The sequence below is a fragment of the Lichenostomus cassidix genome, unplaced genomic scaffold (assembly GCF_008360975.1).
Source record: "Lichenostomus cassidix isolate B80296 unplaced genomic scaffold, HeHo_3.0 HiC_scaffold_35, whole genome shotgun sequence".
NCBI classification, from domain to species: domain Eukaryota; kingdom Metazoa; phylum Chordata; class Aves; order Passeriformes; family Meliphagidae; genus Lichenostomus; species Lichenostomus cassidix.
Window position 1 is genome coordinate 70,213 of NW_028147256.1, and position 26,653 is coordinate 96,865.

Below are 26,653 nucleotides of genomic sequence, written 5' to 3' on the forward strand. Positions count from 1 at the left end.
AAAAAGAGATTTGGGGGGATAGAAAGGGGGCTTGGGGGGACAAAAAGGGGTTTTTGGGGGGATTAAAAGGAATTTTGGGGGAGATTAAAAGGGGTTATTGGGGAGGGGTCCATGGGGTTCTGCATTTCCTCCTCAATTTGGGGGATCCACGGGGTTTCTCCCCTCCTCCCCAATTTGGGCGATTTATGGGGTTCTCCCCTCCTCCCCCAATTTGGGGAGGGGTCCGTGGGTTTCTCCCCTCCTCCCCCAATTCAGGGGTACCCACCCGCCTCCCCCCCAATTTGGGGAGGGGTCCTTGGGGTTCTACCCTCCCCCAAATTTGGGGGATTTATGGGTTTCTCCCCTCCTTCCCCAATTTGGGGAGGGGTCCGTGGGGATTCTGCATTCCCCCCTCAATTTGGGGGATTTATGGGTTTCTCCCCTCTCCCCCCAATTTGGGGAGGGGTCCGCGCCTTTCCCCCCTCCTCCCCCAATTTCGGGACACCCCCCTCCTCTTTGCCCCCCAGCCCCGGGCCGCCCCGCGCCCCCCGAGCCCCCCGCGCCGCCCCCCGCCGAGGCCGAGGCGGAGCTGGAGCGCCTCCTGCAGGGCGCCGAGCCCGAGGGACCCCTGGAGGGACCCCTGGAGGGACCCCTGGAGGGACCCCTGGAGCGACCCCTGAGCCCCACCCGGCTGCAGCCGCTGCTGCCCCCCGAGGCGCGCCGCGTCCCCGAGTTCCAGGAGGTGGCGAGGGTCCTGGCCGAGATGCCGCGGCCCCTGAAGCGGCGGGGGTCCATGGAGCAGAGCCCCGCGCCCGCCGTGCCGCCCTCCCGCACCCGCCAGTACCAGCAGCTCATCACCCGCCTGCTGCACCGCCCGCCGCCCGCGGGGACGGCGACAGCGACAGCGGCGACACCGCCGGGGGACGAGGGGGTGGCGCTTCCCGCGGCTCCGGTGGCGGTGGCCGAGGGGCAGAGCCCGCCGCCGGGGTCGCCGGTGGCACCGCCGGGAGGGGCGGCGCAGGTGCCGGTGAGTGGGGGCGGCGCGGTGGCGTTTTCGCCTGGAGACCCCTCTGCTCGTTGTCACCTGGAGACCCCCGAGGTGTCCCTGTCCCTCCGAGACTCCCCTGTCGTTGTCCCCTGGAGACCTCCGAGGTGTCCCTGTCCCTCTGAGACCCTGGAGACCCCCGAGGTGTCCTTGTCCCTCTGAGACCCCCGAGGTGTCCTTGTCCCTCTGAGACCCCTGAGGTGTCCCTGTCACTCTGAGACCCTCCTGGTTGTTGTCACCTGGAGACCCCCGAGGCGTCCTTGTCTCCTGGAGTCCCCTGGGTGCCCTGGGGATGTCCCCAAGGTCCCTGGGATACTGTGGGATGTCTCGGGGTGATGTCCCCGATTCCCGGGGCGATGTCCCCAATGCCCGGGGGTGTCCCGGGGCGATGTCCCCAATGCCCAGGGGCTGTCCCGATGATGTCCCCAATGTCCCTGGGGTGTCCCGGCGATGTCCCCAGTGCCCGGGGGTGTCCCGGTGATGTCCCCAATGTCCCTGGGGTGTCCCGGGGCGATGTCCCCAGTGCCCGGGGGTGTCCCGGGTGATGTCCCCAATGCCCGCTGGTGTCCCGGCGATGTCCCCTGACCCGTCCCCGTGTGGCAGGAGCTGCGCTCGGCCCTGCGCGACCCCTCCTCACCGCGGCGCCGCCCCGGGGCTCGGGTCCGCCTGAACCCGCTGGTGCTGCTGCTGGACGCTGCTCTGACCGGCGAGCTCGACGTGGTGCAGCAGGCGGTGGCAGAGGTGCGACACTGGGGACAGGGGACAGAGGGGACAAGGGCAGGGGGTCAGCGGGGACAGGGACAGACGGTGGGGACAGCGGGGGGGACGGTGGGGACAAGGGGAGACACTGGGGATGAAGTGGGGGACAGGGAGAAGGGCTGGGGGACTGTGGGGACAAGGGCAGGGGACAGCAGGGACAGGGACAGAGGGTGGGGGACAGTGAGGATGGGCTGGGGGACAGCGGGGACGGGGGGACAGCGGGGGACAGCGGACAGCGGGGGGACGGTGGGGACAGATGGGTGACACTGGGGATTAAGTGGGGGACAGGGAGAAGGGCTGGGGGACGGTGGGGACAAGGGCAGGGGACAGCGGGGACAGTGGGGATGGGGCGGGGGACAGTGGGGACAGCGGGGACAGGGACAGAGGGTGGGGGACAGTGAGGATGGAGTGGGGGACAGTGGGGACAGCGGTGACAAGGGCAGGGGACAGACGCAGGACAGTGGGGACGAGGGCTGGGGGACAATGGGGACAGCGATAAGGGGACAGTGGGGACGAGGGCTGGGGGACAGCAGGGCCATGGGGGGTGCGGCGGGGGTGTCGCCGGGGTGGCAGTGAGGGGACAGGGCGCTGTCCCCAGCTGAACGACCCGAGCCAGCCCAACGACGAGGGGATCACGGCGCTGCACAATGCCATCTGCGGCGCCAACTATGCCATCGTGGACTTCCTGATCGCCAGCGGCGCCAACGTCAACTCCCCCGACAGCCACGGATGGTGGGACACTGGGGACATCGGGGACATTGGGGACATGGGGGATGCTGGGGACATGGGGGATATTGGGGACATTGGGGACAATGGGGACATTTGGGGACATTGGGGACATTGGGGATGTTAGACATGGGGGTTGTTGGGGACATGGGGGATGTTGGGGACATTGGGGACACTGGGGACATGGACGTTGGGGATATTGGGGACATTGGGGACAATGGGGATATTGGGGACATTGGGGATATTGGGGATATTGGGAACACTGGGGATATTGGGGACATTGGGGACGTGGGGGACATTGGGGACACTGGGGACGTTGGGGACATTGGGGACGTTGGGGACACTGGGGACATTGGGGACACTGGGGACATTGGGGACATTGGGGACGTTGGGGACATTGGGGACATTGGGGACACTGGGGACATTGGGGGACATTGGGGGCTTGGAGGGTGGGACAGGGATAGGGGATGGGGGACCCCAATATTGCCCGAACAGCCTCCATGGACTGGGGACCCCAAAAAGCCCCAAAGAGCCCCGAGTGATGGGGTCACCCCAAAAAACCCCATTGATTTGGGACCTCAGTGATCCCTGTCACCCTCCATGGATTGGGGACACCAATAACTGCCCGATACTCCCCTAACCACTGGTGACCCCAAAAGCCCTCAACACCCCCCAATCCTTGGTGACACCCCCAATGACCCCATTGACCGGTGACCCCAATAATCCCCCGACAGCCCCTTGACAACCCAAATAATCTCCATTCCTGTGGGACCCCAATAATCCCTGTCACCCCCCACTGATCGGTGACCCCAAACCCCAATAATCCCTGTCACCCCCTATTGATCGGTCACCCCAAACCCCAATAATCCCTGTCACCCCCAATCGGTGACCCCAAACCCCAATAATCCCTGTCACCCCCCACTGATTGGTGACCCCAAACCCCAATAATCCCTGTCACCCCATTGATCAGTGACCCCAAACCCCAATAATCCCTGTCACCCCCCACTGATCGGGGGGTCCCTGGTCCCTTTTGGGGCTCCCTGGTCCCTCTTGGGGGTCCCTGGTCCCTTTTGGAGGTCCCTGACGCCCCCTCCTCGTCCCTTTTGGGGGTCCCTGACGCCCCCTCCTCGTCCCTTTTGGGGGTCCCTGGTCCCTTTTGGGGGTCCCTGGTCCCTTTTGAGGGTCCCTGGTCCCTCTTGGGGGTCCCTGACGCCCCCTCCCCATCCCTTTTGGGGGTCCCTGGTCCCTTTTGGGGGTCCCTGACGTCCCCTCCCCGTCCCTTTTGGGGGTCCCTGGTCCCTCTTGGGGGTCCCTGGTCCCCTTTGGGGGTCCCTGGCCCTTTTGGGGGTCCCTGGTCCCTTTTGGGGGTCCCTGACGTCCCCTCCCCGTCCCTTTTGGGGGTCCCTGGTCCCTCTTGGGGGTCCCTGGTCCCCTTTGGGGGTCCCTGGCCCTTTTGGGGGTCCCTGGTCCCTTTTGGGGGTCCCTGACGCCCCCTCCCTGGTCCCTTTTGGGGGTCCCTGGTCCCTTTTGAGGGTCCCTGGTCCCCTTTGGGGGTCCCTGACGCCCCCTCCCCGCTCTAGGACCCCCCTGCACTGCGCTGCCTCGTGCAACGACACCGGGGTGTGTGTGGCGCTGGTGCGACACGGCGCTGCCATCTTCGCCACCACCGGCAGCGACGGCAGCCTGGCCGTGGAGAAGTGCGACCCGTACCGCGAGGGCTACGCCGACTGCTCCAGTTACCTCACTGGTGCGCACTGGGAGCACTGGGAGGGGTTTGGGATATGGGGGGATATGGGGGATATGGGGTCGGGGGTTATGGGATTGGGGATGTTAGGGGGTTTTGGTCTGACCCGTACCGCGAGGGCTACGCCGACTGCTCCAGTTACCTCACTGGTGCGCACTGGGAGCACCTGGGAGGGGCTGGGAAGGGTTGGGGGATATGGGGGGATATGGGGAATATGGGGTGGGGGGTTATGGGATTGGGGATGTTAGGGGGTTTTGGTCTGACCCGTATCGCGAGGGTTACGCTGACTGCTCCAGTTACCTCACTGGTGCGGACTGGGAGCACTGGGAGCACTGGGAGGGGCTGGGAGGGGCTGGGAGGGGTTGGAGATACAGGGGGATATGGGGGAAATTTGTGGGGTTGTGGGGAATTTGGATACTGGGGGGTTTTGGTCTGACCCGTACCGCGAGGGCTACGCTGACTGCTCCAGTTACCTCACTGGTGCGCACTGGGAGCACTGGGAAGGGACTGGGAGCACTGGGAGGGGCTTGGAAGGGCTGGGGGATATGGGGGATATGGGGTCGGGGGTTATGGGGTTGGGGATGTTAGGGGGTTTTGGTCTGACCCGTACCGCGAGGGCTATGCTGACTGCTCCAGTTACCTCACTGGTGCGCACTGGGAGCACTGGGAGCGGCTGGGAGGGACTGGGAGGGGCTGGGAGGGGCTGGGGGATATGGAGGTTGAGGGGGATTTGGGGTAACAATTGGGATTTGGGGTAGCGATTGGGATTTGGGGTAACGATTGGGATTTGGGGATATCGGGGCAGTTTTGGGGTAACAATTGGGCTTTGGGGTAACGATTGGGATTTGGGGTAAAGTTTGGGATTTGAGGATATCGGGGCAGTTTTGGGGTAACGCCTGGGCTTTGGGGTAATGATTGGGATTTGGGGTAACGACTGGGATTTGGGGTAACGACTGGGATTTAGGGATATCGGGGCAGTTTTGGGGTAATGACTGGGATTTGGGGTAACAATTGGGATTTGGGGTAACGATTGGGATTTGGGGTAACAATTGGGATTTGGGGTAACGATTGGGATTTGGGGTAACGATTAGGATTTGGGGTAATGATTGGGATTTGGGGTAACGACTGGGATTTAGGGATATCGGGGCAGTTTTGGGGTAACGACTGGGATTTGGGGTAACGACTGGGATTTGGGGATATCAGGGCAGTTTGGGGTAATGACTGGGATTTGGGGTAACGACTGGGATTTGGGGTAGCGATTGGGATTTGGGGTAATGACTGGGATTTGGGGTAACCATTGGGATTTGGGGTAGTGATTGGGATTTGGGGTAACGATTGGGATTTGGGGATATCGGGGCAGTTTTGGGGTAACAATTGGGATTTGGGGATATTGGGGCAGTTTGGGGGTAATGATTGGGATTTGGGTTAATGATTGGGATTTGGGGATATCGGGGCAGTTTTGGGCTAACGCCTGGGCTTTGGGGTCCCCTCCCTGACCCCCCGTGTCCCCTCCGTGTCCCCCCGTGTCCCCGCAGAGGTGGAGCAGGGCATGGGCGTGCTCAACAGCGGGGTGGTGTACGCGCTGTGGGATTACAGCGCCGAGTTCGGGGACGAGCTGTCGTTCCGGGAGGGCGAGCCGGTGACCGTGCTGCGCCGGGAGCCCCCCGAGGAGCTCGACTGGTGGTGGGGGTCTCTCTACGGCCACGAGGGATACGTGCCCCGCAACTATTTTGGGGTGAGCGGGGCTCGGGGGGTCGTTGGGGAGGGGTCGTGTGGGGTTATTTGGGGAGGGGGTTTATAGGATCGTAGGGAGGGATTATTTGGGGAGGGGGTCTGATAGGGTTATTTGGGGAGGGATTATTTGGGGAGGGGGGTCTATAGGATCGTTGGGGAGGTATTATTTGGTGAGGGGGTCTGTAGGATCATTGGGGAGGGGTCTTGTAGGGTTATTTGGGGAGGGGTCTATAGGATCACTGGGGAGGAGTCTTGTAGGATTATTTGGGAGGGGGTTTATAGGACCGTTGGGGAGGGATTATTTGGGGAGGGGTCTGATAGGGTTATTTGGGGAGGATTATTTGGGGAGGGGGTCTGATAGGGTTATTTGGGGAGGGGGTCTGTAGGACCGTTGGGGAGGAGTCTGGTAGGATTATTTTGGGAGGGGGTCTATAGGATCGTTGGGGAAGGGTCTGATAGGGTTATTTGGGGAGGGGGTCTATAGGATCACTGGGGAGGGATTATTTGGGGAGGGGGTTTATAGAGTCACTGGAGAGGGGTCTTATAGGGTTATTTGGGGAGGGATTATTTGGGGGGGTCCCACAGCCCCCACACCCTTTTGGGGAAGGGTCCCACAGTCCCCCAGCCCCATTTGGGGTGGTCCCACAGCCCCCAGCCTCTTTTGGGGGGGTCCAACAGCCCCCACACCCTTTTAGGGAAGGGTCCCACAGCCCCTCCATGATTTGGGGAAGGGTCCCACAGCCCCCCATCCTTTTGGGGAATGGTCCCAAAGCCCCCTAACCTCATTTGGGGTGATCCCACAGCCCCCAGCCTTTTGGGGGAGGGTCCCACAGCCCCCCCATGGTTTGGGGGGTTTTGGCTCGTTTATTTTTTGGGGAGGGGTCTCACCTGCCGCCGCCCCCCGTTCTCCCCCAGCTCTTCCCGAGGGTGAGGCCGCAGCGGAAGAAAGTCTGAGGAGGGGTCCTGGAGAGACCCCCGAGCTCGGGCACGGCTCCTCCGCTGTCCCCTCGCTGTCCCCTCACTGTCCCCACCCCCCGCGGTGTCCTGTCCCCTCCCCCCCGCTGTCACCGGGGTGTCCCCCTCCCCTTTTTTGGGATTTTTGGGGAGTAAAGAACCTTTGGCCGTTCCGAGGGGGTCTCTGTTGTCTTTGTCACGGCGAGGGGACAGCAGGGGACAGCAGGGGACATTGGGGAGGGGCTGGAGGGGACACGGGGTGGGGGGGGGTTGGGGACAGAGGGGGACACCTGGGTCACACGGCGGGGTGACACCGGGGGGTGACACCCAGGTGGCAGAGGGACAGGGTGAGTCCCGGACCTCGCTGTCCCCTCGGGGGACGTTTCTGACCCTCGGTGTCCCCTCGGGGGGGTTTCAGTCCCCCTGTGTCCCCTCGGGGGGGGTTGCTGACCCTCGGTTTCTGTCCCTCTCTGTCCCCTCGGGGGTCGCGCTGTCCCCTCGGGGGCAGTTTCCGTCCCTCTCTGTCCCCTCGGGGGTCGCGCTGTCCCCTCGGGGGCAGTTTCCGTCCCTCCCTGTCCCCTCGGGGGTCGCGATGTCCCCTCGGGGGGGTGCTGACCCTCTCTGTCCCCTCGGCGGTCGCGGTGTCCCCTCGGGGAGATTTCTGGCCCTCTCTGTCCCCTCGGGGGTGGTTTCTGACCCTCCGTGTCCCCTCTCTGTCCCCTCGGGGGTCGCGCTGTCCCCTCGGGGTGGTTTCTGACCCTCCGTGTCCCCTCTCTGTCCCCTCTGGGGGTGGTTTCTGACCCTCCGTGTCCCCTCTCTGTCCCCTCGGGGGGGTTTCTGACCCTCCGTGTCCCCTCTCTGTCCCCTCTCTGTCCCCTCGACAGTAGCGGGGCAGGAGGAGCCAGAAAGGGGGCGTGGTCACCGCAAGCCACGCCCCCAACCAAACCACACCCACCCCGCACAAGCCACGCCCCGTCCCGCCCGGCGGCCTCGCGCACGCGCAGCGCGCGGCTCCTCCCCCCGCGCACGCGCAGTGCCCAGCCCGCCCTTCCCGTCCCGCCGCCGCCGCCGCGGCCCGCCGAGCGGCCGGTTCGTACCGGGAAACGGGGAGCGGAGCGGAGCCGGGGGGCCCTGAGCGGGGCGCGGGGTGAGGGAGGGGTCGGTGCTTGAGGAGGGTCCGGGGGGAGGAGGGGTCTGTGGTGAGGGGGGTCCTGAGAGGGGGGGGCCCTGAGCTAAGGGGGTTCTCTGAGGGTCGCCGTGCTGAGGGGAGGCTCTGAGCTGAGGGGGTCCCTGAGGGGTTCCTGAGGGTTCCCATGCTGAGGGGAGGCCCTGAGAGGGGGGGTTTCTCTGAGGGGAGGCTCTGAGCTGAGGGAGTTCTCTGAGGGGTCCCAGTACTGCGGGGAGGGTCTCGGAGGGATCCCTTTGTTGAGGGGCTTCTCTGAGGGGTCCCCGTGCTGAGGGGAGGCCCTGAGCTGAGGCGGTTCTCTGAGGGGCTTCTCTGAGGGTCTCCGTGCTGAGGGGTGGCCCTGAGTTGAGGGGCTTCTCTGAGGGTCCCTTTGTTGAGGGGGTCCCTGAGGGGTCCCTGAGGGTCCCCGTTCTGAGGGGGGGGCCGTGAGCTGAAGGGATTCTCTGGAGAGGCCCTGAGCTGAGGGGTCCCTGAGGGGGCACTGAGGGTCCCAGTACTGAGGGGTGGTCTCAGAGGGATCCCTTTGTTGAGGGGCTTTTCTGAGGAGTCCCAGTGCTGAAAGGGGGGATCTCTGAGGGGTCCCTAAGCTGAGGGGCAACTTGGAGGTAAAACCTCCACAGGGTCCCTAAGCTGAGGGGAATTCCCTGTGCTCCAGGGGGTCCCTGAGGTGTCCCTGTGGTGTCCCTAAGCTGTCCCTGTGGTGTCCCTAAGCCGAGGGGTGTCCCCTGTGCTCCAGGGGGTCCCTGCGGTGTCCCTTTGGTGTCCCTAAGCCGAGGGCTGTCCCCTGTGCTCCAGGGGGTCCCTGCGGTGTCCCTTTGGTGTCCCTAAGCCGAGGGCTGTCCCCTGTGCTCCAGGGGGTCCCTGTAGGGTCCCTGTGGTGTCCCTAAGCCGGGGGCTGTCCCCTGTGCTCCAGGGGGTCCCTGTGGGGTCCCTAAGCCGAGGGGAGTTCCTCGTGCCTCAGGGGGTCCCTGAGGTGTCCCTGTGGTGTCCCTAAGCTGAAGGGTGTCCCCTGTGCCCCAGGGTGTCCCTGTGGTGTCCCTAAACTGAGGGGTGTCCCCTGTGCCTCAGGGTGTCCCTGTGGTGTCCCTAAGCCCAGGGCTGTCCCCTAGCCATGTCCCTGAGCGAGTCCCTCCCCTCCCCGCTGCCCGCCGCTGACCGCTCGGTGTCCCGCAGCCCGCAGCGGCCACCCCCGGTGCCATCCCCGGTGACATCCCCGCTGCCATCCCCGGTGCCACCGCCGCGGGCCATGGCGTGGCGGCGACAGTGGTGCCACCTGTGCGAGCTGCCCAAGCCGCCCTGGGCCGTGGTGTGGGACTTCAGCGAGGCCGTTTGCCGCGGCTGCGTCAACTTCGAGGGCGCGGGGCGCATCGAGCCGCTGCTGGAGGCCGCGCGCAGCCTGCGCTGTCACCACGAGGTCGCCGTGGCGCTGGCGTTGCCACCGACGCCCGCCGAGGAGGATGTCGCCGCGGGTGTCGCCGAGGAGCTGAGCGAGGCGCTGCGCGGCCGCGGCGCCTCCGAGCGCCGCCTGCGCCGCCGCCACCACCAGCACGACGGCGCCGCGCTGTCACTGTCGCTGTCGCTGTCGCAGGACTTGTCCCCGAGCGTCCCCGCGGGGCTGGGCCGCGTCACCTTTGAGGGTGGCCGCCCGCGCCGCCGCCACGACAGCAGCCTGGCGGTGTCCCCGGCTGTCCCCGCGGGGCTGGGCGACGCCTTGTGCGGCCGCGCCACCTTCGAGGGCACCGAGCGCCGCCGCCACGACGCCACCCCGGCGCTGTCCCCTGGTGTCCCCGCGGCGCTGAGCGACGCCCTGCGCGGCCGCGCCGACCTGGGCTACACCGAGCGCCGCCCGCGCCGCCCCCTCGATGTCACCGCGAGCCAGGACGTGTCGCCGGGTGTCCCCGCGGGGCTGAGCGAGGCGCTGCGGGGCCGCGCCGAGGCGTGGCCGGGCAAGCCGCGGGCGGTGCGGGAGCGGCTGTCGGTGCTGGCCGGCTGCGCGCCGTTCGCCGTGCGCTTCCGCAAGGACCACGCCCTGGTGGGACGGGTGCTGGCCTTCGATGCCGCCCCCCGGCCCGGCCAGGGCGACTTCGAGCTGCGCCTGTTCGCCGAGTACCCCTGCGGCTCCGGCAGCGTGTACGGCGTGCTGGGCCTGGCGCGGAGGATGTTCCAGGACTGCCTCAGAACGCCCGGGAAATCCATCTCCTCGGGCTACAAGTACCTGGAGTACGAGAAACGCCAAGGCAGCGGGGACTGGAGGCTGCTGGGGGAACTCTTCACCGAGGCCGTGCGGTTTTTCCGCCACCCCCCGTCACCCGAGGCGCTGCCCCAGCAGCAGCAGCAGCGTCACCTCCCCGCGGTGGCACTGCCACCACCCCCGCGGCGGCGGCGCAAGGCTTCCCCGGAGCCGCGGGTGCTCGGCGACGAGGCGCTGAGCTGCGGGCGCTGCCGGCGGCTGCTGGAGGACACGCACTTCGTGCAGTGCCCCGCCGTGCCCGAGCACCGCTTCTGCTTCCCGTGCGCCCGCCGAGCCATCCGGGCCCGCGGCGCCGGAGCCGCCGTGCACTGCCCGAGCGGCGGCCGCTGCCCGCTGGCCGGCTCCGGTTTGCCCTGGGCGTTCATGCAGGGCGAGATCGCCGCCATCCTGGCCGGGGACGTGAGGGTCAAGCGGGAGAGGGACCCCTGAGGGACAGCCCGGTGGGGTGGGGGGTCCCGTCCTGGCGTGTCCCCCGTCGCCGGGATGGGGGTGACAAGTGCCTGGGGGAGAGGGAGGGAGGGAGGGGGTTTGGAGGGTTGTTCGAAGAGCTGGTCAATAAAATAAAGGGGTTTTGTTTTTGGGGGGTTTTGGTTAAATGGTGGTCCCGGGTGGTTTTTTGGGGAGTGGGAGGAGGGCTGGAAGTGTGGGGGCGTCACGGGGTCTTGATTGGGAGGGTTTGGGGGTGTATGGGGATTTGGGGGGCTGGGGGTGTTTTGGGGTCAGCGGTCTTGGTGGGGTGGGTTTGGGGGTTTATGGGGATTTAGGGGGTCTGGGGGTAGTTTTGGGGGTCAGGGTCTTGACTGGGGTGGGGTTTGGGGGTTTATGGGGATTTGGGGGAGGTCTTGGGGGCTGAGGGTGTTTAGGGGGTCAGGAGTCTTGATTGGGGTGGGGTTTGGGGGTTTATAGGGATTTGGGGCTGGGGGTGTTTTGGGGGGGGTTTTGGGCGGGGGGTCTCACGATGGGGGAGCTGGAGGTTGGGGGGCGTCGTGAGGGTTGAGGGAGGGTCTCAGAGAGGGGTCGGGGGGTGTTTGGGGGGTGGTCCCGGCGTTCGGGCGGGATTTTGGGGTGGGGGTCTCGCTCTTTGGAGGGGATTTAGGGTCCGGGGCGATCCGGGTGGGCTCCCCGTTTTGGGGTCTCCGGGGTGATCCCGGCTGGGCTCTCGGTGCTGAGGTGTCTTTATGGTCTGCGGAGGTCTTTTCGGGGCCGATCCCGCTATTCTGGGGGGAAAATCCCGTTATTTTTGGGGGAAATTCCCGTTATTTTGGGGAAGATTTCTCCATTTCTCCCCCACGCCGCCCGCGGGCTGTGCTCGCGTGACGTCACAGCGAGGGGCGGGGCCTCCGGGAGAGACCACGCCCCATTCTCGGCGCGCCGTAATGACGTCACCGCGCCTGCGCGGGAAGGGGGGGGCGGCGAGCGCGGGAGGAGGTGAGAGAATGGGGAAATCTATAGGGGATTTATAGGGGATTTATAGGGGATTTATATGGGATTTATAGGGGATTTATAGGGGATCGGGGCCTGTAGGGACCGCGGAGGGTCTGTAGGGCCTGGGGGGCTGGGAGGGACCGCCGCCTGTGGGGTCTAAAGGGGAATATAGCGGCCGGAGGGGAGCAGGGTGGTTTATAGGGTTTCTATAGGGCCTGAGGGGTTTCTATAGGGTCTGGGGGTCTCTGTCGGGGTTTCTATAGGGTCCGGGGGGGGCTCAGGGCCATATGGAGCCCTAAAGGTGACATTTTTAGGGTGTCGCCTCCCCCTCCAGGGCCGTGAGGGGCTGAGGGGTCTCTGTGGGGCCTCAGGAGTTTCTGTAGGATTTTGGGGTTCCTGTAGGATTTTAGGGTCTCTGTAGGATCTTCGTAGGGTCTGAGGGTCTCTATAGGGTCTCTATAGGGTCTCCATGGGGTCTGTGTCCCCCTGAGGTGACATTTTTGGTGACAAAGCCATGTCGGGGCTGTGAGGGGCTGAGGGGTCTCTGTGGGGCCTGAGGAGTTTCTATAGGATTTTAGGGTTTCTGTAGGATTTCTATAGGGCCTGAGGGTCTCTATAGGATCTCTATGGGGTCTCCATGGGGTCTGGGTCCCCCTGAGGTGACATTTTTGGTGACAAAGCCATGTCGGGGCTGTGAGGGGCTGAGGAGTTACCATGGGATTTTGGGATCTCTATAGGATTTTAGTGTCTCTGTAGGATTTTAGGGTCTCTGTAGGATCTCTATAGGATCTGAGGGTCTCTATAGGGTCTCCATGGGGTCTCCGTGGGGTCTGTGTCCCCCTGAGGTGACATTTTTGGTGACAAAGCCATGGCGGGGCTGTGAGTGGCTGAGGAGTTTCCCTAGGATTTTGGGGTTTCTATAGGATTTTAGGGTCTCTGTGGGGTCTGAGGGTCTCTATAGAGTCTCCATGGGGTCTCCATGGGGTCTGTGTCCCCCTGAGGTGACAATTTTGGTGACAAAGCCATGGCAGGGCTGTGAGGGGCTGAGGGGTTACCATGGGATTTTGGGGTTTCTATAGGATTTTAGGGTCTCTATAGGATTTTAGGGTCTCTATAGGATCTCTATAGGGTCTGAGGGTCTCTATAAGGTCTCTATAGGGTCTCTATAGGGTCTGAGGGTCTCTATAAGGTCTCTATAGGGTCTCTATGGGGTCTGGATCCCCCTGAGGTGACATTTTGGTGACAAAGCCATGGCGGGGCTGTGAGGGGCTGAGGGGTTACCATAGGATTTTGGGGTTTCTATAGGATTTTAGTGTCTCTGTAGGGTCTGAGGGTCTCTATAGGGTCTGAGGGTCTCTATAGGGTCTGAGGGTCTCTATAGGGTCTCTATGGGGTCTCCGTGGGGTCTGTGTCCCCCTGAGGTGACAGTTTGGTGGCAGGGCCATGGCAGGGGCCCAGGAAGGGCCGAGCGCCAGGATGAGTGTGGCGTCACAGTTCTTCAGCGAGGAGGAGACGGCGAGCGACGGGAGGAGCACCTCGGAGAGGGTGAGGAAAGGGTTAAAAATGGGGAAAAATGGGAAAAAAACAAGGAAAATGGGAAATGTGGGAATGGGAGAGAGGGGAGGAGCACCTGGGAGAGGGTGAGGAAAGGGTTAAAAATGGGGAAAATGGGAAAAATGGGGAAAACAGGGAAAATGGGAAATGTGGGAAGGGGAGCGAGGGGAGGAGCGCCTCGGAGAGGGTGAGGAAAGGGTTAAAAATGGGAAAAAATGGGGAAAAATATGGGAAAAATGGGAATGGGAGTGATCTCGGAGAGGGTGAGGAATGGATTGAAAAATGGGAAAAAATGGGAGAAAATGGGAAATATGGGAATGGGAGTGAGGGGAGGAGCACCTCGGAGAGGGTGAGGAAAGGGTTAAAAATGGGGAAAATGGGTTAAAAACCGGGAAAAATGGGAAAAATGGGAAATGTGGGAAAAATGGGAATAGGAGTGACCTCAGAGAGGGTGAGAAATGGGGGAAAAATGGGAAAAATGGGAGAAAATGGGAAATATGGGAAATATGGGAATGGGAGTGAGGGGAGGAGCACCTGGGAGAGGGTGAGGAAAGGGTTAAAAATGGGGAAAAATGGGAAAAAATGGGAAATATGGGAGTGAGGAGAGGAGTACCTCGGAGAGGGTGAGGAAAGGGTTGAAAATGGGAAAAAATGGGAAAAATGGGAAATATGGGAAATGGGAGTGAGGGGAGGAGCACCTGGGAGAGGGTGAGGAAAGGGTTAAAAATGGGGAAAATGGGAAAATGGGAAATGTGGGAAATATGGGAATGGGAGAGAGGGGAGGAGCACCTCGGAGAGGGTGAGGAATGGGTTAAAAAATGGGAAAAATGGGAAATATGGGAAATATGGGAATGGGAGAGAGGGGAGGAGCACCTCGGAGAGGGTGAGGAAAGGGTTAAAAATGGGGAAAAATGGGGAAAAAACAGGGAAAATGGGAAATGTGGGAAGGGGAGCGACGGGAGGAGCACCTTGGAGAGGGTGAGGAAAGGGTTAAAAATGGGAAAAATGGGAAAAAACAAGGAAAATGGGAAATGTGGGAAATATGGGAATGGGAGTGAGAGGAGGAGCACCTGGGAGAGGGTGAGGAAAGGGTTAAAAAATGGGGAAAATGGGGAAAAATGGGAAATATGGGAAAAATGGGAAATGTGGGAATGGGAGCGACGGGAGGAGCACCTGGGAGAGGGTGAGGAAAGGGTTAAAAATGGGGAAAAATGGGAAAAAATGGGAAATATGGGAAAAATGGGAATGGGAGTGACCTCAGAGAGGGTGAGAAATGGGGAAAAATGGGAAAAATGGGAAAAAATGGGAAATATGGGAATGGGAGTGATGGGAGGAGCACCTGGGAGAGGGTGAGGAAATGGGGAAAAAATGGGGAAAAATGGGGAAAAATGGGGAAAAATGGGAAAAAAACAGGGAAAATGGGAAATATGGGAATGGGAGGAGCACCTGGGAGAGGGTGAGAAATGGGAAAAAATGGGGAAAATGGGGAAAAATGGGAAATATGGGAAAAATGGGAAATGTGGGAATGGGAGTGAGGGGAGGAGCACCTCGGAGAGGGTGAGGAATGGGTTAAAAATGGGAAAAAATGGGAAAAATATGGGAAAAATGGGAAATATGGGAATGGGAGAGAGGGGAGGAGCTCCTGGGAGAGGGTGAGGAAAGGGTTAAAAAATGGGGAAAAATGGGGAATATGGGAAGGGGAGGAGCACCTGGGAGAGGGTGAGGAAAGGGTTAAAAATGGGGAAAAATGGGAAAAAACAGGGAAAATGGGAAATGTGGGAATGGGAGTGAGGGGAGGAGCTCCTGGGAGAGGGTGAGGAAAGGGTTAAAAATGGGAAAAATGGGAAAAAAACAGGAAAAATGGGAAATATGGGAATGGGAGAGAGGGGAGGAGCACCTTGGAGAGGGTGAGGAAAGGGTTAAAAATGGGGAAAAAAAACAGGGAAAATGGGGAAAATGTGATGGGGAGTGACCTTGGAGGGGGTGAGAAATGGGGAAAAAATGGGAAAAATGGGGAAAAATGGGAAAAACAGGGAAAATGGGAATGGGAGTAATCTTGGAGAGGGTGAGAAAATGGAGAAAAAACCGGGAAAAATGGGGAAAAAATGGGAAAAAATAGGAAAATGAGAAATATGGGAATGGGAGTGAGGGGAGGAGAGAGTGAGAAATGGGGAAAAAAATGGGAAAAATGGGAAAAAATGGGAAAAAAGGGAAAATGGGAATGGGAGAGACCTTGGAGAGGGTGAGAAATGGGAAAAAAACCAGGAAAAATGGGAAAAAAATGGGAAAAATGGGAATTTTGTAAGATCTCCGGGATGGGGGGAGCAGGAATTTTGGGATCCGAGGTGGGAATGTGGATTTTGGGATTTCCAGAGGGAATAATTTGGGAATTTTGTCCCCAAAGGTTGTGGATCTGCTGAACCAAGCGGCGCTGATCGGCAATGAGGGGAAAATCAACATCCTGAAACAGGTGGGGTTGGGGAAAAATGGGATTTTTGGGGAAAAAATGGGAATTTTGGGTGGGAAAAATGGGAATTTTGGGGAAAATGGGAATTTTGGGGGAAAAATGGGATTTTGGGGGGGAAAAGTGGGAATTTGGGGAAAAATGGGATTTTGGGGAAAATGGGATTTTGGGGGAGAATTGGGAATTTGGGGGAAAAAATGGGAATTTTGGGGGAAAAATGGAATTTTAGGGGAAAAAATGGGATTTCAGGGTGGGAAAAATGGGATTTGGGAAGAAAAGTGGGATTTTGGGGAAAAAGTGGATTTTGGGGGAAAATGGGAATTTGGGGGAAAAGTGGATTTGGGGGAAAAATAGGATTTTGAAAAAATGGGTTTTTGAAAAATGGGTTTGGGGAAAAATGGGAATTTGGAAGAAAAGTGGGATTTTGGGGGAAAAATGGAATTTTGGGAGGGAAAAAATGGGATTTGGGGGAAAAAATGGGAATTTTGGGGGGAAAAAGTGAGATTTGGGTGGGAAAAGTGGGATTTGGGTGGGAAAAGTGGGATTTTTTGTGGGAGGAATGAGTGGGATTTGGTTCTGGAAAAAATGGAATTTTGGGTGGGAAAAGTGGGATTTGGGTGGGAAAAGTGAGATTTGGGTGGGAAAAGTGGGATTTTGGGGAGGAAAAAATGGGATTTGGGTGGGAATAAGTGAGATTTGGGTTGGAAAAATGGGATTTTTTATGGGGAAAGTGGGATTTTTTTGGGGAAAAGTGGGATTTGGGTGGGAAAAGTGGGATTTTGGGGAGGAATGAATGGAATTTAGGGCGAAATGGGTGGGATTGAGTGGAAAAAATGGGATTTTTGGGGGGAAAAGGTGGGATTTGGGTGGGAAGAAGTGGGATTGGGAGGAGGTGGCCATGTCCCCAGTGTCCCCTCGATGTCCCCTCGATGTCCCCTCACTGTCCCCTTGCTGTCCCCAGGTACAGGAATTGATCATCAACAAGGATCCAACACTGCTGGACAACTTCCTGGATGTGAGTGGGGATTTGGGGGATTTGGGGGTGGATTTTGGGGTGATTTAGGGGGATTTGGGGGATTTTGGGGTGGATTTGGGGGGATTTGGGGGGATTTGGGGTGGATTTAGGGTGGATTTTGGGGGATTTGGGGTAATTTGGGATGGATTTGGGGTAATTTGGGATGGTTGGGGTGGATTAGAATTGGTTGGGGTGGATTTGGAGGTGGATTTGGGGAGGTGGGATTTGAAGTGGGTTTGGGGTGAATTTCAGGTGGATTTGGGGGAATCTGGAGTGGATTTGGGGGTGTTTGGGATGGATTTGGGGGGATTGGGGAAGTTTGGGGTGGATTTGGGGGATTTGGAGTGGATTTTTGGTGTTTGGGGTGGATTTGAGGTGGATTTGGGGTATTTGGCGTATTTCAGGTGGATTTGGGATTGATTTGGGGTGGATTTGCGGTATATTAGGTGGATTTGAGGGAATTTGGGGTGGATTTGGGGTATTTGGGGTATTTCAGGTGGATTTGGGGAATTTGGGGTGGATTTGGGATGGATTTGGGGGTATTTGGGAGAGTTTGGGATGGATTTGGAGTGGATTTGGGATGGATTTGGGTGGATTTGGGGGATTTGGGGTCGGTTTGGGGAATTTGGGGAAATTTGGGGTGGATTTGAGGTGGATTAGGGGGAATTTCAGGTGGACTTGAGGGGATTTGGGGTGGATTTGGAGTGAATTTGGGGTGAATTGGGGTGGATTTGGGGGATTTGGAGTGGATTTGGGGGTATTTTGGATAATTTAGAGTGGATTTGGGGGGATTTGGGGTGGATTTGGGAGAGTTTGGGATGGATTTGGAGTGGATTTGGGATGGATTTGGGGTATTTGAGGTGGATTTGGGGGAATTTGGGGTATTTGGGGTATATTTGGGTGGATTTAGGATGAATTTTGGCAATTTGGAGTGGATTTGGGGTGATTTGGGGTGAATTTGGGTGGATTTGGGATGGATTTTGGATATCTGGGAGAGTTTGGGGGTATTTGGGATGGATTTTGGATATCTGGGAGAGTTTGAGGGTATTTGGGATGGATTTGGGATATGTGGGATGGATTTGGGGAAGTTGGGATGGATTTGGGGCAATTACAGGTGGATTTGGAGTTGATTTGGATGGATTTGGGGTGGATTTGGGGTATTTGGGATGGATTTGGGGTATTCGGGGGAATTTCAGGTGGATTTGGGATGGATTTAGTGGATTTGGGGTGGATTTGGGATGGATTTGGGGTGAATTTGGGGTATTTGGGGTATTCCAGGTGGATTTAGAGTGGATTTGGGATGGATTTGGGGGAATTTCAGGTGGATTTGGAATGAATTTGGGGTGGATTTGGGTTGGATTTGGGGGAATTTCAGGTGGATTTGGGTTGGATTTGGGAGTATTTTGGATAATTTGGGATGAATTTGGGTGGATTTGGGATGGATTTTGGATATTAGGGAGAGTTTGGGGAATTTGGGACGGATTTGGGGGAATTTGGAGTGGATTTGGGGTGGATTTGGATGGATTTAGGGTGGATTTGGGATGACTTTGGGGGATTTGGGGGTATTTCTGGTGGATTTGGGAATATTTTGGATAATTTGTGGTGGATTTGGGATGAATTTGGGATGAATTTGGGGTTTTTGGGGTCCCTGACCCTGTTTTTCCCTCTCCCAGGAGATCATCGCCTTCCAGGCAGACAAATCCATCGAGGTCAGGAAGTTCGTGGTTGGATTCATCGAGGAGGCCTGGTGAGCTTGGGGGGAAAATGTGGGATTTGGGCGGGAAAAGTGGGATTTGGGGGAAAAATATGGGATTTGGGCAGGAAAAGTGGGATTTGGGGGAAAATGGGGACATTTTGGGGTCTCTTTGGGGCTGGTTTGGGGGAATTTTGGGGGAATTTTTGGGCTATTTTGGGGGACTTTTGGGGCTGTTTGGGGAATTTTGGAGGGCTGTTTGGGAAATTGGGGACATTTGGGGTCTCTTTGGGGCTGTTTTGGGGGTGGGGGCTGGTTTGGTGGGAAATTTGGGGCTGTTTTGGGGGAATTGTGAGGCTATTTTGGGGGAATTTTGGGGCTGTTTTGGGGGAATTTTTGGCTCTATTTGTGGGAATTTTGGGGTAGTTTTGGTGGGAATTTTGGGGCTATTTTGAGGGAATTTGGGCTCTATTTGAGCTATTTTGGGGCTTTTTTGGGGGAATTTTGGGATGGATTTGAGGGAATTTTGGGGCTGTTTTGTGGGAATTTTTGGGCTCTATTTGGGCTATTTTGAGCTATTTTGGGGGAATTTTTGGGCTCTATTTTGGGGGAATTTTGGGGCTGTTTTAGGCTATTTTGGGGCTGTTTTAGTGGGAATTTTGGGGCTGTTTTGGGGAAATTTTTAAGTTCTATTTGGGCTATTTTGGGGCCATTTTTGGGGCCATTTTTGGGGCCATTTTGGGCCATTTTTGGGGCCATTTTGGGGCCATTTTTGGCCATTTTGAGGCCATTTTTGGGGCCATTTTTGGGTCTTTTTGGGGGGCCATTGTTTGGCCATTTTTGGGCCATTTTTGGGGCCAATTTTAGGCTGTTTTGGGACCATTTTTGGGGCCATTTTGGGCCATTTTTGGCCCATTTTGGGGGCATTTTAGTCCCATTTTTTGGCCCTTTTGGGGCCATTTTAGGGCCTTTTTTGGCCATTTTGGGCCATTTTTGGGACCAATTTAAGGCCATTTTGGGGCCATTTTGAGGCCATTTTTGAGGCCATTTTTGGGGCCATTTTTGGGCCTTTTTGGGCCTTTTTGGGGGGCCGTTTGGGGCCATTTTTGGGCCATTTTTTGGGTTGTTTTGGGGCCATTTTGGGGCCATTTTGGGCCATTTGGGGCCATTTTGGTGACCGCGGTGTGTCCCCAGCAAAAGGGACATCGAGCTGCTGCTGAAGCTGATCGCCAACCTGAACATGCTGCTCAAGGACGAGAACGTCAACGTGGTCAAGAAAGCCATCCTGACCATGACCCAGCTCTACAAGGTGGCCCTGCAGGTGAGGCACACCTGGGGCACACCTGGGGACAATGGGAATACACCTGGGGACAATGGGAATACACCTGGGCACACCTGGGGACAATGGGAATACACATGGCAGACCTGGGCACACCTGGAATGCACCTGGGGACAATGGGAATACACCTGGGGCACACCTGGGCCACACCTGGGCCACACCTGGGCACACCTGGGACACACCTGGCCACACCTGGGGACAATGGGAATACACCTGGGCACACCTGGGACACACCTGGACACATCTGGGACACACCTGGGGACACCTGGGGATATCCACAGACACACCTGTGCACACCTGAGCACACCTGGAATACACCTGGGCACGTCTGGGATACACCTGGGGACAATGGGAATACACCTGGGCACACCTGGGCACTCCTGGGGACAATGGGAATACACCTGGGCACACCTGGGCACACATGGGATACACCTGGGCACAGCTGGGGACACCTGAGACACACCTGGGGATATCCACAGACACACCTGGGCACACCTGGGCACAATGGGAATACACCTGGGGACAATGGGAATACACCTGGGCACACCTGGGCACTCCTTGGACATGCCTAGGCACACCTGGGGATATCCACAGACACACCTGGGCACACCTGGGCACAATGGGAATACACCTGGGGACAATGAGAATACACCTGGGCACACCTGGGCACACCTGAGGATATTCACAGACCCACCTGGGCACACCTGAGACACACCTGGGCACAGCTGGGCACACCTGGGGCACACCTGGGGATATCCACAGACACACCTGGGCACACCTGGGGACAATGGGAATACACCTAGGCACACCTGGGCACACCTGAGGATATTCACAGACCCACCTGGGCCACACCTGGGCACACCTGGGACATACCTGGGGACAGCTGGGGACAATGGGAATACACCTAGGCACACCTGGGCACACCTGGGATGCACCTGGGCACAGCTGGGCACACCTGAGACACACCTGGGCACACCTGGGACATACCTGGGGCACACCTGGGCACAGCTGGGCACACCTGAGACACACCTGGGGCACACCTGGGACTCACCTGGCCACACCCTAATTGCAAAAAACCAGGAGTTAATTAGCGTAATTACCCATTAAAAGTTGCTTTACTACTCAATACGGTTACCGTAATTCCCCGTTAAAATGGCCTTCACATTTCTGTGCTGTTGAATGCAATTAGTGTAATTACTCATTAAAAATGGTTTAAATATTAGATAAGGTTACCGTAATTATCTGACTAAAAGGGTTGCAATATTTGGTGTGGTTACCGTAATTACACATTAAAAGTTGCTTTACTATTTAATGTGGTTACCGTAATTACCCATTAAAAGTTCCTTTACCATTCAATACGGTTACCGTAATTCCCCATTAAAACAACCTCAACTTTTCCCCGCTGCCCAATGTGATTACCGTAATTACTCATTAAAAATGGTTTTAATATTACATAAGCTTACCGTAATTACACTTTAAAAATTATTTTAATACTAGGTATGATTACCGTAATTACCCATTAAAAGTTGCTTTAGTATTCAATACAGTTACCGTAATTCCCCATTAAAACAACCTCAACTTTTTTCTGCTGTTGAGTGCAATTACCGTAATTACACGTTAAAAATGGTTTCAGTATTAGATATGGTTACCGTAATTACCCATTAAAAGTTGCTTTACCATTCAATACGGTTACCGTAATTATCTGTTAAAAAGAGCTACGCTAGTTGGTGTGGTTACCGTAATTACCCATTAAAAGTTGCTTTACTATTTAATACGGTTACCATAATTCCCCATTAAAATGGCCTCAAGATTTTTGTGCTGTGGAACAGAATTACCGTAATTACACTTTAAAAATGGTTTTAATATTCTATACGGTTACCGTAATTACACATTAAAAATGGTTTTAATACTAGATATGATTACCGTAATTACCCATTAAAAGTTCCTTTACTATTCAATACAGTTACCGTAATTCCCCATTAAAACAACTCAACTTTTCTCTGCTGTTGAATGCAGTTACCGTAATTACACATGAAAAATGGTTTGAATATTAGATACGGTTACCGTAATTACCCATTAAAAGTTGCTTTACTATTCAATACAGTTACCGTAATTCCCCGTTGAAACAACTCAATTTTTCTCTGCTGTTGAATGCAATTACCGTAATTACACATGAAAAATGGTTTGAATACTAGATACGATTACCGTAATTACACATTAAAAGTTCTTTTACTATTCAATACGGTTACCGTAATTCCCCATTAAAACAACCTCAACTTTGCTGCCCAATGCGATTACCGTAATTACCCATTAAAAGTCGCTTTACCATTCAGTGCAGTTACCGTAATTCCCCATTAAAACACCCCAACCTTTCCCCAACGCCGCCCAACCCCATTACCGTAATCACCCCTTTTTTCCCGTTTTCCCGGTTTTTCTCCCCAGTGGATGGTGAAGTCCAAGGTGATCAGCGAGCTGCAGGAGGCCTGCTGGGAGATGATGTCCTCCATGGCCAGTGACATCATCCTGCTGCTGGACTCGGACAACGACGGCATCCGGACGCACGCCATCAAGTTCGTGGAGGGGCTGATCGTCACCCTGTCCCCCCGCACGGCCGACTCCGACGTCCCCAAGCGGCACGAGAATGACATCAGCCTGGAGAGGATCCCCAGGGACCACCCTGTCATCAAGTACGGTGAGTGTGGGGTTGGGGTGGGGATTTGGGGTTGGAGTTGGGGAGGGAATTTGGGATTGAGGAGGGAATTTGGGGTGGGAATGGGTTTGGGATTGGAATGGGATTAGAATTTGGGATTGGGATCACCCTGTCATCAAGTACGGTGAGTGTGGGGATTGGGGTGGGGAATTTGGGATTGGGATGGGAATGGGATTGGGGAGGGAATTTGGGATTGGAATTTGGGTGGGAATGGGTTTGGGATTGGAATTTGGGATTGGGGTTGGGATTGGGATCACTGTCATCAAGTACAGTGAGTGTGGGGATTGGGGTGGGATTGGGATTGGGATGGGATTGGAATTGGGGTGGGAACGGGATTGGGAATTTGGGATTTGGGATTGGTATTGGAGTGGGAATGGGATTGGGATTGGGGTGGGAATGGGATTGGGATTGGAATTTGGGATTGGGATTGGGGTGGGAATGGGATTGGGATCACCCTGTCATCAAGTACAGTGAGTGTTGGGGCTGGGATTGGGGTTGGAATTGGAATTTGGGATTTGGGATCAGGGTTGGGGTGGGAATGGGATTGGGATTGGAATTTGGGATTGGGATTGGAGTGGGAATGGGATTGGGATCACCTTTCATCAAGTACAGTAAGGGTGGGGATTTGGGGTTGGAGTTGGGGAGGGAATTTGGGATCAGGATTGGGCTGGCAATGGGATCACCTTGTCATCAAGTACAGTGAGTGTAGGGATTGAGATTTGGGATTGGAATTGGAATTTGGGATTGCTGTCCCCTTGGTGTCCCCATTGTCCCCAGGCGCTCTCTGGGAGGAGGGCAAGGCGGTGTCCCTGCTGTCCCCTCAGTGTGTCACTGTCCCCAATGTCCCCTCTGTCCCCAAGCGCTCTCCGGGAGGAGGGCAAGATGGTGACCCTGCTGTCCCCAATGTCCCCTGCTGTCCCCTGTGTCCCCAGGTGTGCTCTGGGAGGAGGGCAGGGTGGTGACCCCGATGTGTCACTGTCCCTGTTGGTGACCCTGCTGTCCCCTGTGTCCCCAGGTGCTCTCTGGGAGGAGGGCAAGGCGGCTCTGGAGCAGCTGCTCAAGTTCATGGTCCATCCTGCCATCTCCAGCATCAACCTGACGGCCGCGCTCGGCTCGCTGGCCACCATCGCCCGCCAGCGGCCCATGTTCATGGCCGAGGTCATCCAGGCCTACGAGACCCTGCACGGTAACGTCCCCAGGGCTTGGGGACAACAGTGACCGCGGTGACACCCCAGCCATGGTGTCCCTTGGTGTCCCTTGGTGTCCCTTGGTGTCCCCATGGTCATGGCCGAGGTCATCCAGGCCTACGAGACCCTGCACGGTAACGTCCCCAGGGCTTGGGGACAGCAGTGACCACTGTGTCCCTTGGTGTCCGTTGGTGTCCCTCGGTGTCCCTTGCTGTCCCAATGTTCATGGCCGAGGTCATCCAGGCCTATGAGGCCCTGCACAGTAACGTTCCCAGGGTTGGGGACACCAGTGATCATGGTGACACCCCAGCCATGGTGTCCCTTGGTGTCCCTGAGCAATCCCATGTTCTCATGTTCTCGTGTCCCTTGGTGTCCCCATGGTCATGGCTGAGGTCATCCAGGCCTATGAGACCCTGCTAGGTAATGTCCCCAGGGCTTGGGGACAGCAGTGACTACGGTGTCCCTTGGTGTCCCTTGGTGTCCCCGTGGTCATGGCCGAGGTCATCCAGGCCTACGAGACCCTGCACGGTAACGTCCCCAGGGCTAGGGGACAGCAGTGACCACAGTGATATTGACCGGGGCCACCCCAGCCATGGTGTCCCTTGGTGTCCCCTGGTGTCCCCATGGTCATTGCTGAGGTCATCTAGGCCTACGAGACCCTGCACGGTAACGTCCCCAGGGCTTGGGGACACCAGTGACCATGGTGACACCAACCCCAGCTGTCCCCAGCTGTCCCTAACCTGTCCCTCTCCCACTAGCCAACTTATCCCTGATGCTGGCCAAGTCGCAGCTGTCCCTAACCTGTCCCCAACCTGTCCCTAACCGTGTCCCTCTCCCACTAGCCAACCTGTCCCTGACTCTAGCCAAGTCCCAGCTGTCCCTAACCTGTCCCCAGGTGTCCCTAATCTGTCCCTCTCCCACTAGCCAACCTGCCCCCAACTCTAGCCAAGTCCCAGGTGTCCCCAGCTGTCCCTAACCTGTCCCTCTCCCACTAGCCAACCTTCACCTGACTCTAGCCAAGTCCCAGCTGTCCCCAGCTGTCCCTAACCGTGTCCCTCTCCCACTAGCCAACCTTCCCCCGACGCTAGCCATGTCCCAGCTGTCCCCAGCTGTCCCTAACCGTGTCCCTCTCCCACTAGCCAACCTTCCCCTGACTCTAGCCATGTCCCAGCTGTCCCCAGCTGTCCCTAACCTTGTCCCTCTCCCACTAGCCAACCTGCCCCCGACGCTAGCCAAGTCTCAGGTGAGCAGCGTGCGGAAGAACCTGAAGCTGCACCTGCTGAGCGTGCTGCGGCACCCCAGCTCGGGGGACTTCCAGCCGCAGATCACCACGCTGCTGGTGGACCTGGGCACCCCGCAGGCCGAGATCGCCCGCAGCATGCCCAGCCCGCGGGACGGCCGCAAGAGGCCGCGCGACGAGCCGGACGCCGCGCTCAAGAAGATGAAGATCGGTCAGTGGCGGCCGTGGTGGCATTGGTGGCGGTGTGGCTGTGGTGGCTTTGGTGGCCTTGGTGGTGGCGCTGGGACTGTGGTGGCTTTGGTGGCCTTGGTGGTATTGGGACTGTGGTGGTGGCGGTGGCATTGGTGGCATGGGTGGCATTGGTGATATTGGTGGCGATGATGGAGTTGGTGGCATTGGTGGCGGTGTGACTGTGGTGGCACTGGTGGCATTGGTGGCTTTGGTGGCTTTGCTGGTGCTGAGACTGTGGTGGCATTGGTTGCGTTGGTGGTGTTGGTGGCACTGGTGGCATTGCTGGTGGTGGGCGTTGAGACTGTGGTGGCATTGGTGGCATTGGTGGTGCTGAGACTGTGGTGACATTGATGATATTGGTGGCGGTGTGACTGTGGTGGTATTGGTGGCATTGGTGGCCTTGGTGGCGTTGGTGGCGGTGTGACTGTGGTGGCATTGGTGGCGTTGGTGGCACTGAGCCTGTGGTGGCACTGGTGGCATTGGTGGCATTGGTAGCTTTGGTGGCACTGAGCCTGTGGGTGGCATTGATGGCACTGGTGGCACTGGTGGCCTTGGTGGCATTGGTGGCGCTGTGACTGTGGTGGCGTTGGTGATATTGGTGACGTTGGTGGCCTTGGTGGCAGTGTGACTGTGGTGGCATTGGTGCCATTGGTGGTGTTGGTGGCACTGGTGGCATTGGTGGTGCTGAGACTGTGGTGGCGTTGGTGGCATTGGTGTCACCTTCCCTGTGGTGGTATGGATGGCATTGGTGGCACTGAGCCTGTGGTGGCATCAGTGGCATTGGTGGCACTGAGACTGTGGTGGTGGCATTGGTGGCGGTGGTGGTGTTGGTGGCACCAAGCCTGTGGTGCTGTGGGTGGCACTTCCCCCGTGGTGTCACCTGCCCTGTGGTGGCATTGGTGGCACTGAGCCCCATGTGGTATCAGTGGTGCTTAGCCATTGGTGGCATTGGTGGCACCAAGCCCGTGGTGGCATTGGTGTCACCTCTCCCATGGCAGTATCAGTGTCACCTCCCCGTGGTGTCACCTGCCCTGTGGTGGCATTGGTGTCACCTCTCCCATGTCCCCCATCCCCTCCCTGATGTCCCCATCACCGGCAGTGACCGATGACCCCTGGGGACACTCGGTGACCCTTGGGGACACTCGGTGACCTCCGCTGTCCCCGCAGAGCCCCCGCTGGGCGAGGACGACGAGGACAAGGACCTGGAGGCGCCGGCGGTGGCCGCGGCCAAGGGGACAGGGACAGCCATTGTCCCCTCGGACACTGACATCACGGCCGAGTTCCTGCAGCCGCTGCTGACCCCCGAGAACGTGGCCAACCTGGTCAGCAGGGCTTGGGGACACTCTGGGGGGTTAGAGGACACTTTGGGGACACTTTGGGGACACTCTGAGGGGGTTTGGGGACACTCTGGGGACAC

At 57.7% G+C, this 26,653-nt stretch overlaps 3 protein-coding genes across 7 annotated transcripts in view; all 3 read left to right on the forward strand.

The window, feature by feature from the left end:
- Positions 1–7,114, forward strand: part of LOC146423954 (relA-associated inhibitor-like) — a 24,989-nt gene extending 17,875 nt beyond the window's left edge. The window contains exons 12-17 of the mRNA XM_085043999.1: positions 507–1,006; positions 1,628–1,765; positions 2,382–2,515; positions 4,090–4,256; positions 5,789–5,988; positions 6,903–7,114. Of these exons, the coding sequence (XP_084900125.1) occupies positions 507–1,006; positions 1,628–1,765; positions 2,382–2,515; positions 4,090–4,256; positions 5,789–5,988; positions 6,903–6,941 (1,178 nt within the window). The 3' untranslated portion in view covers positions 6,942–7,114. The remainder of the gene's footprint in view (positions 1–506; positions 1,007–1,627; positions 1,766–2,381; positions 2,516–4,089; positions 4,257–5,788; positions 5,989–6,902) is intronic.
- Positions 7,115–8,747: 1,633 nt separating this feature from the next.
- Positions 8,748–10,888, forward strand: LOC146423955 (interferon regulatory factor 2-binding protein 1-like). Of its 5 annotated transcripts, none has more exons than XM_085044042.1 (2): positions 8,748–8,945; positions 9,016–10,888. In XM_085044042.1, exon 2 carries the CDS (start codon positions 9,239–9,241, stop codon positions 10,805–10,807), a length of 1,569 nt encoding a protein of 522 aa, XP_084900168.1. In that variant the 5' UTR covers positions 8,748–8,945; positions 9,016–9,238; the 3' UTR covers positions 10,808–10,888. The 5 variants fall into 5 exon arrangements, with proteins under 5 accessions (XP_084900168.1, XP_084900170.1, XP_084900172.1 ...); XM_085044044.1 differs by having other exon boundaries at positions 8,748–8,886; positions 9,123–10,888; XM_085044046.1 differs by having other exon boundaries at positions 8,748–8,875; positions 9,219–10,888.
- Positions 10,889–11,771: 883 nt separating this feature from the next.
- Positions 11,772–26,653, forward strand: part of LOC146423956 (symplekin-like) — a 38,407-nt gene continuing 23,525 nt past the window's right edge. Inside the window, exons 1-10 of the mRNA XM_085043969.1 lie at positions 11,772–11,806; positions 13,243–13,348; positions 15,762–15,827; positions 16,783–16,836; positions 18,510–18,583; positions 19,724–19,850; positions 22,311–22,560; positions 23,594–23,764; positions 24,977–25,216; positions 26,404–26,558. Coding sequence (XP_084900095.1) covers positions 13,247–13,348; positions 15,762–15,827; positions 16,783–16,836; positions 18,510–18,583; positions 19,724–19,850; positions 22,311–22,560; positions 23,594–23,764; positions 24,977–25,216; positions 26,404–26,558 — 1,239 coding nt within the window. The 5' untranslated portion in view covers positions 11,772–11,806; positions 13,243–13,246. The remainder of the gene's footprint in view (positions 11,807–13,242; positions 13,349–15,761; positions 15,828–16,782; positions 16,837–18,509; positions 18,584–19,723; positions 19,851–22,310; positions 22,561–23,593; positions 23,765–24,976; positions 25,217–26,403; positions 26,559–26,653) is intronic.

Bases quoted from the DNA above. Each gene is read 5' to 3' on its own strand.
- LOC146423955 (XM_085044042.1), top strand. From the start codon at position 9,239: ATGTCCCTGAGCGAGTCCCTCCCCTCCCCGCTGCCCGCCGCTGACCGC.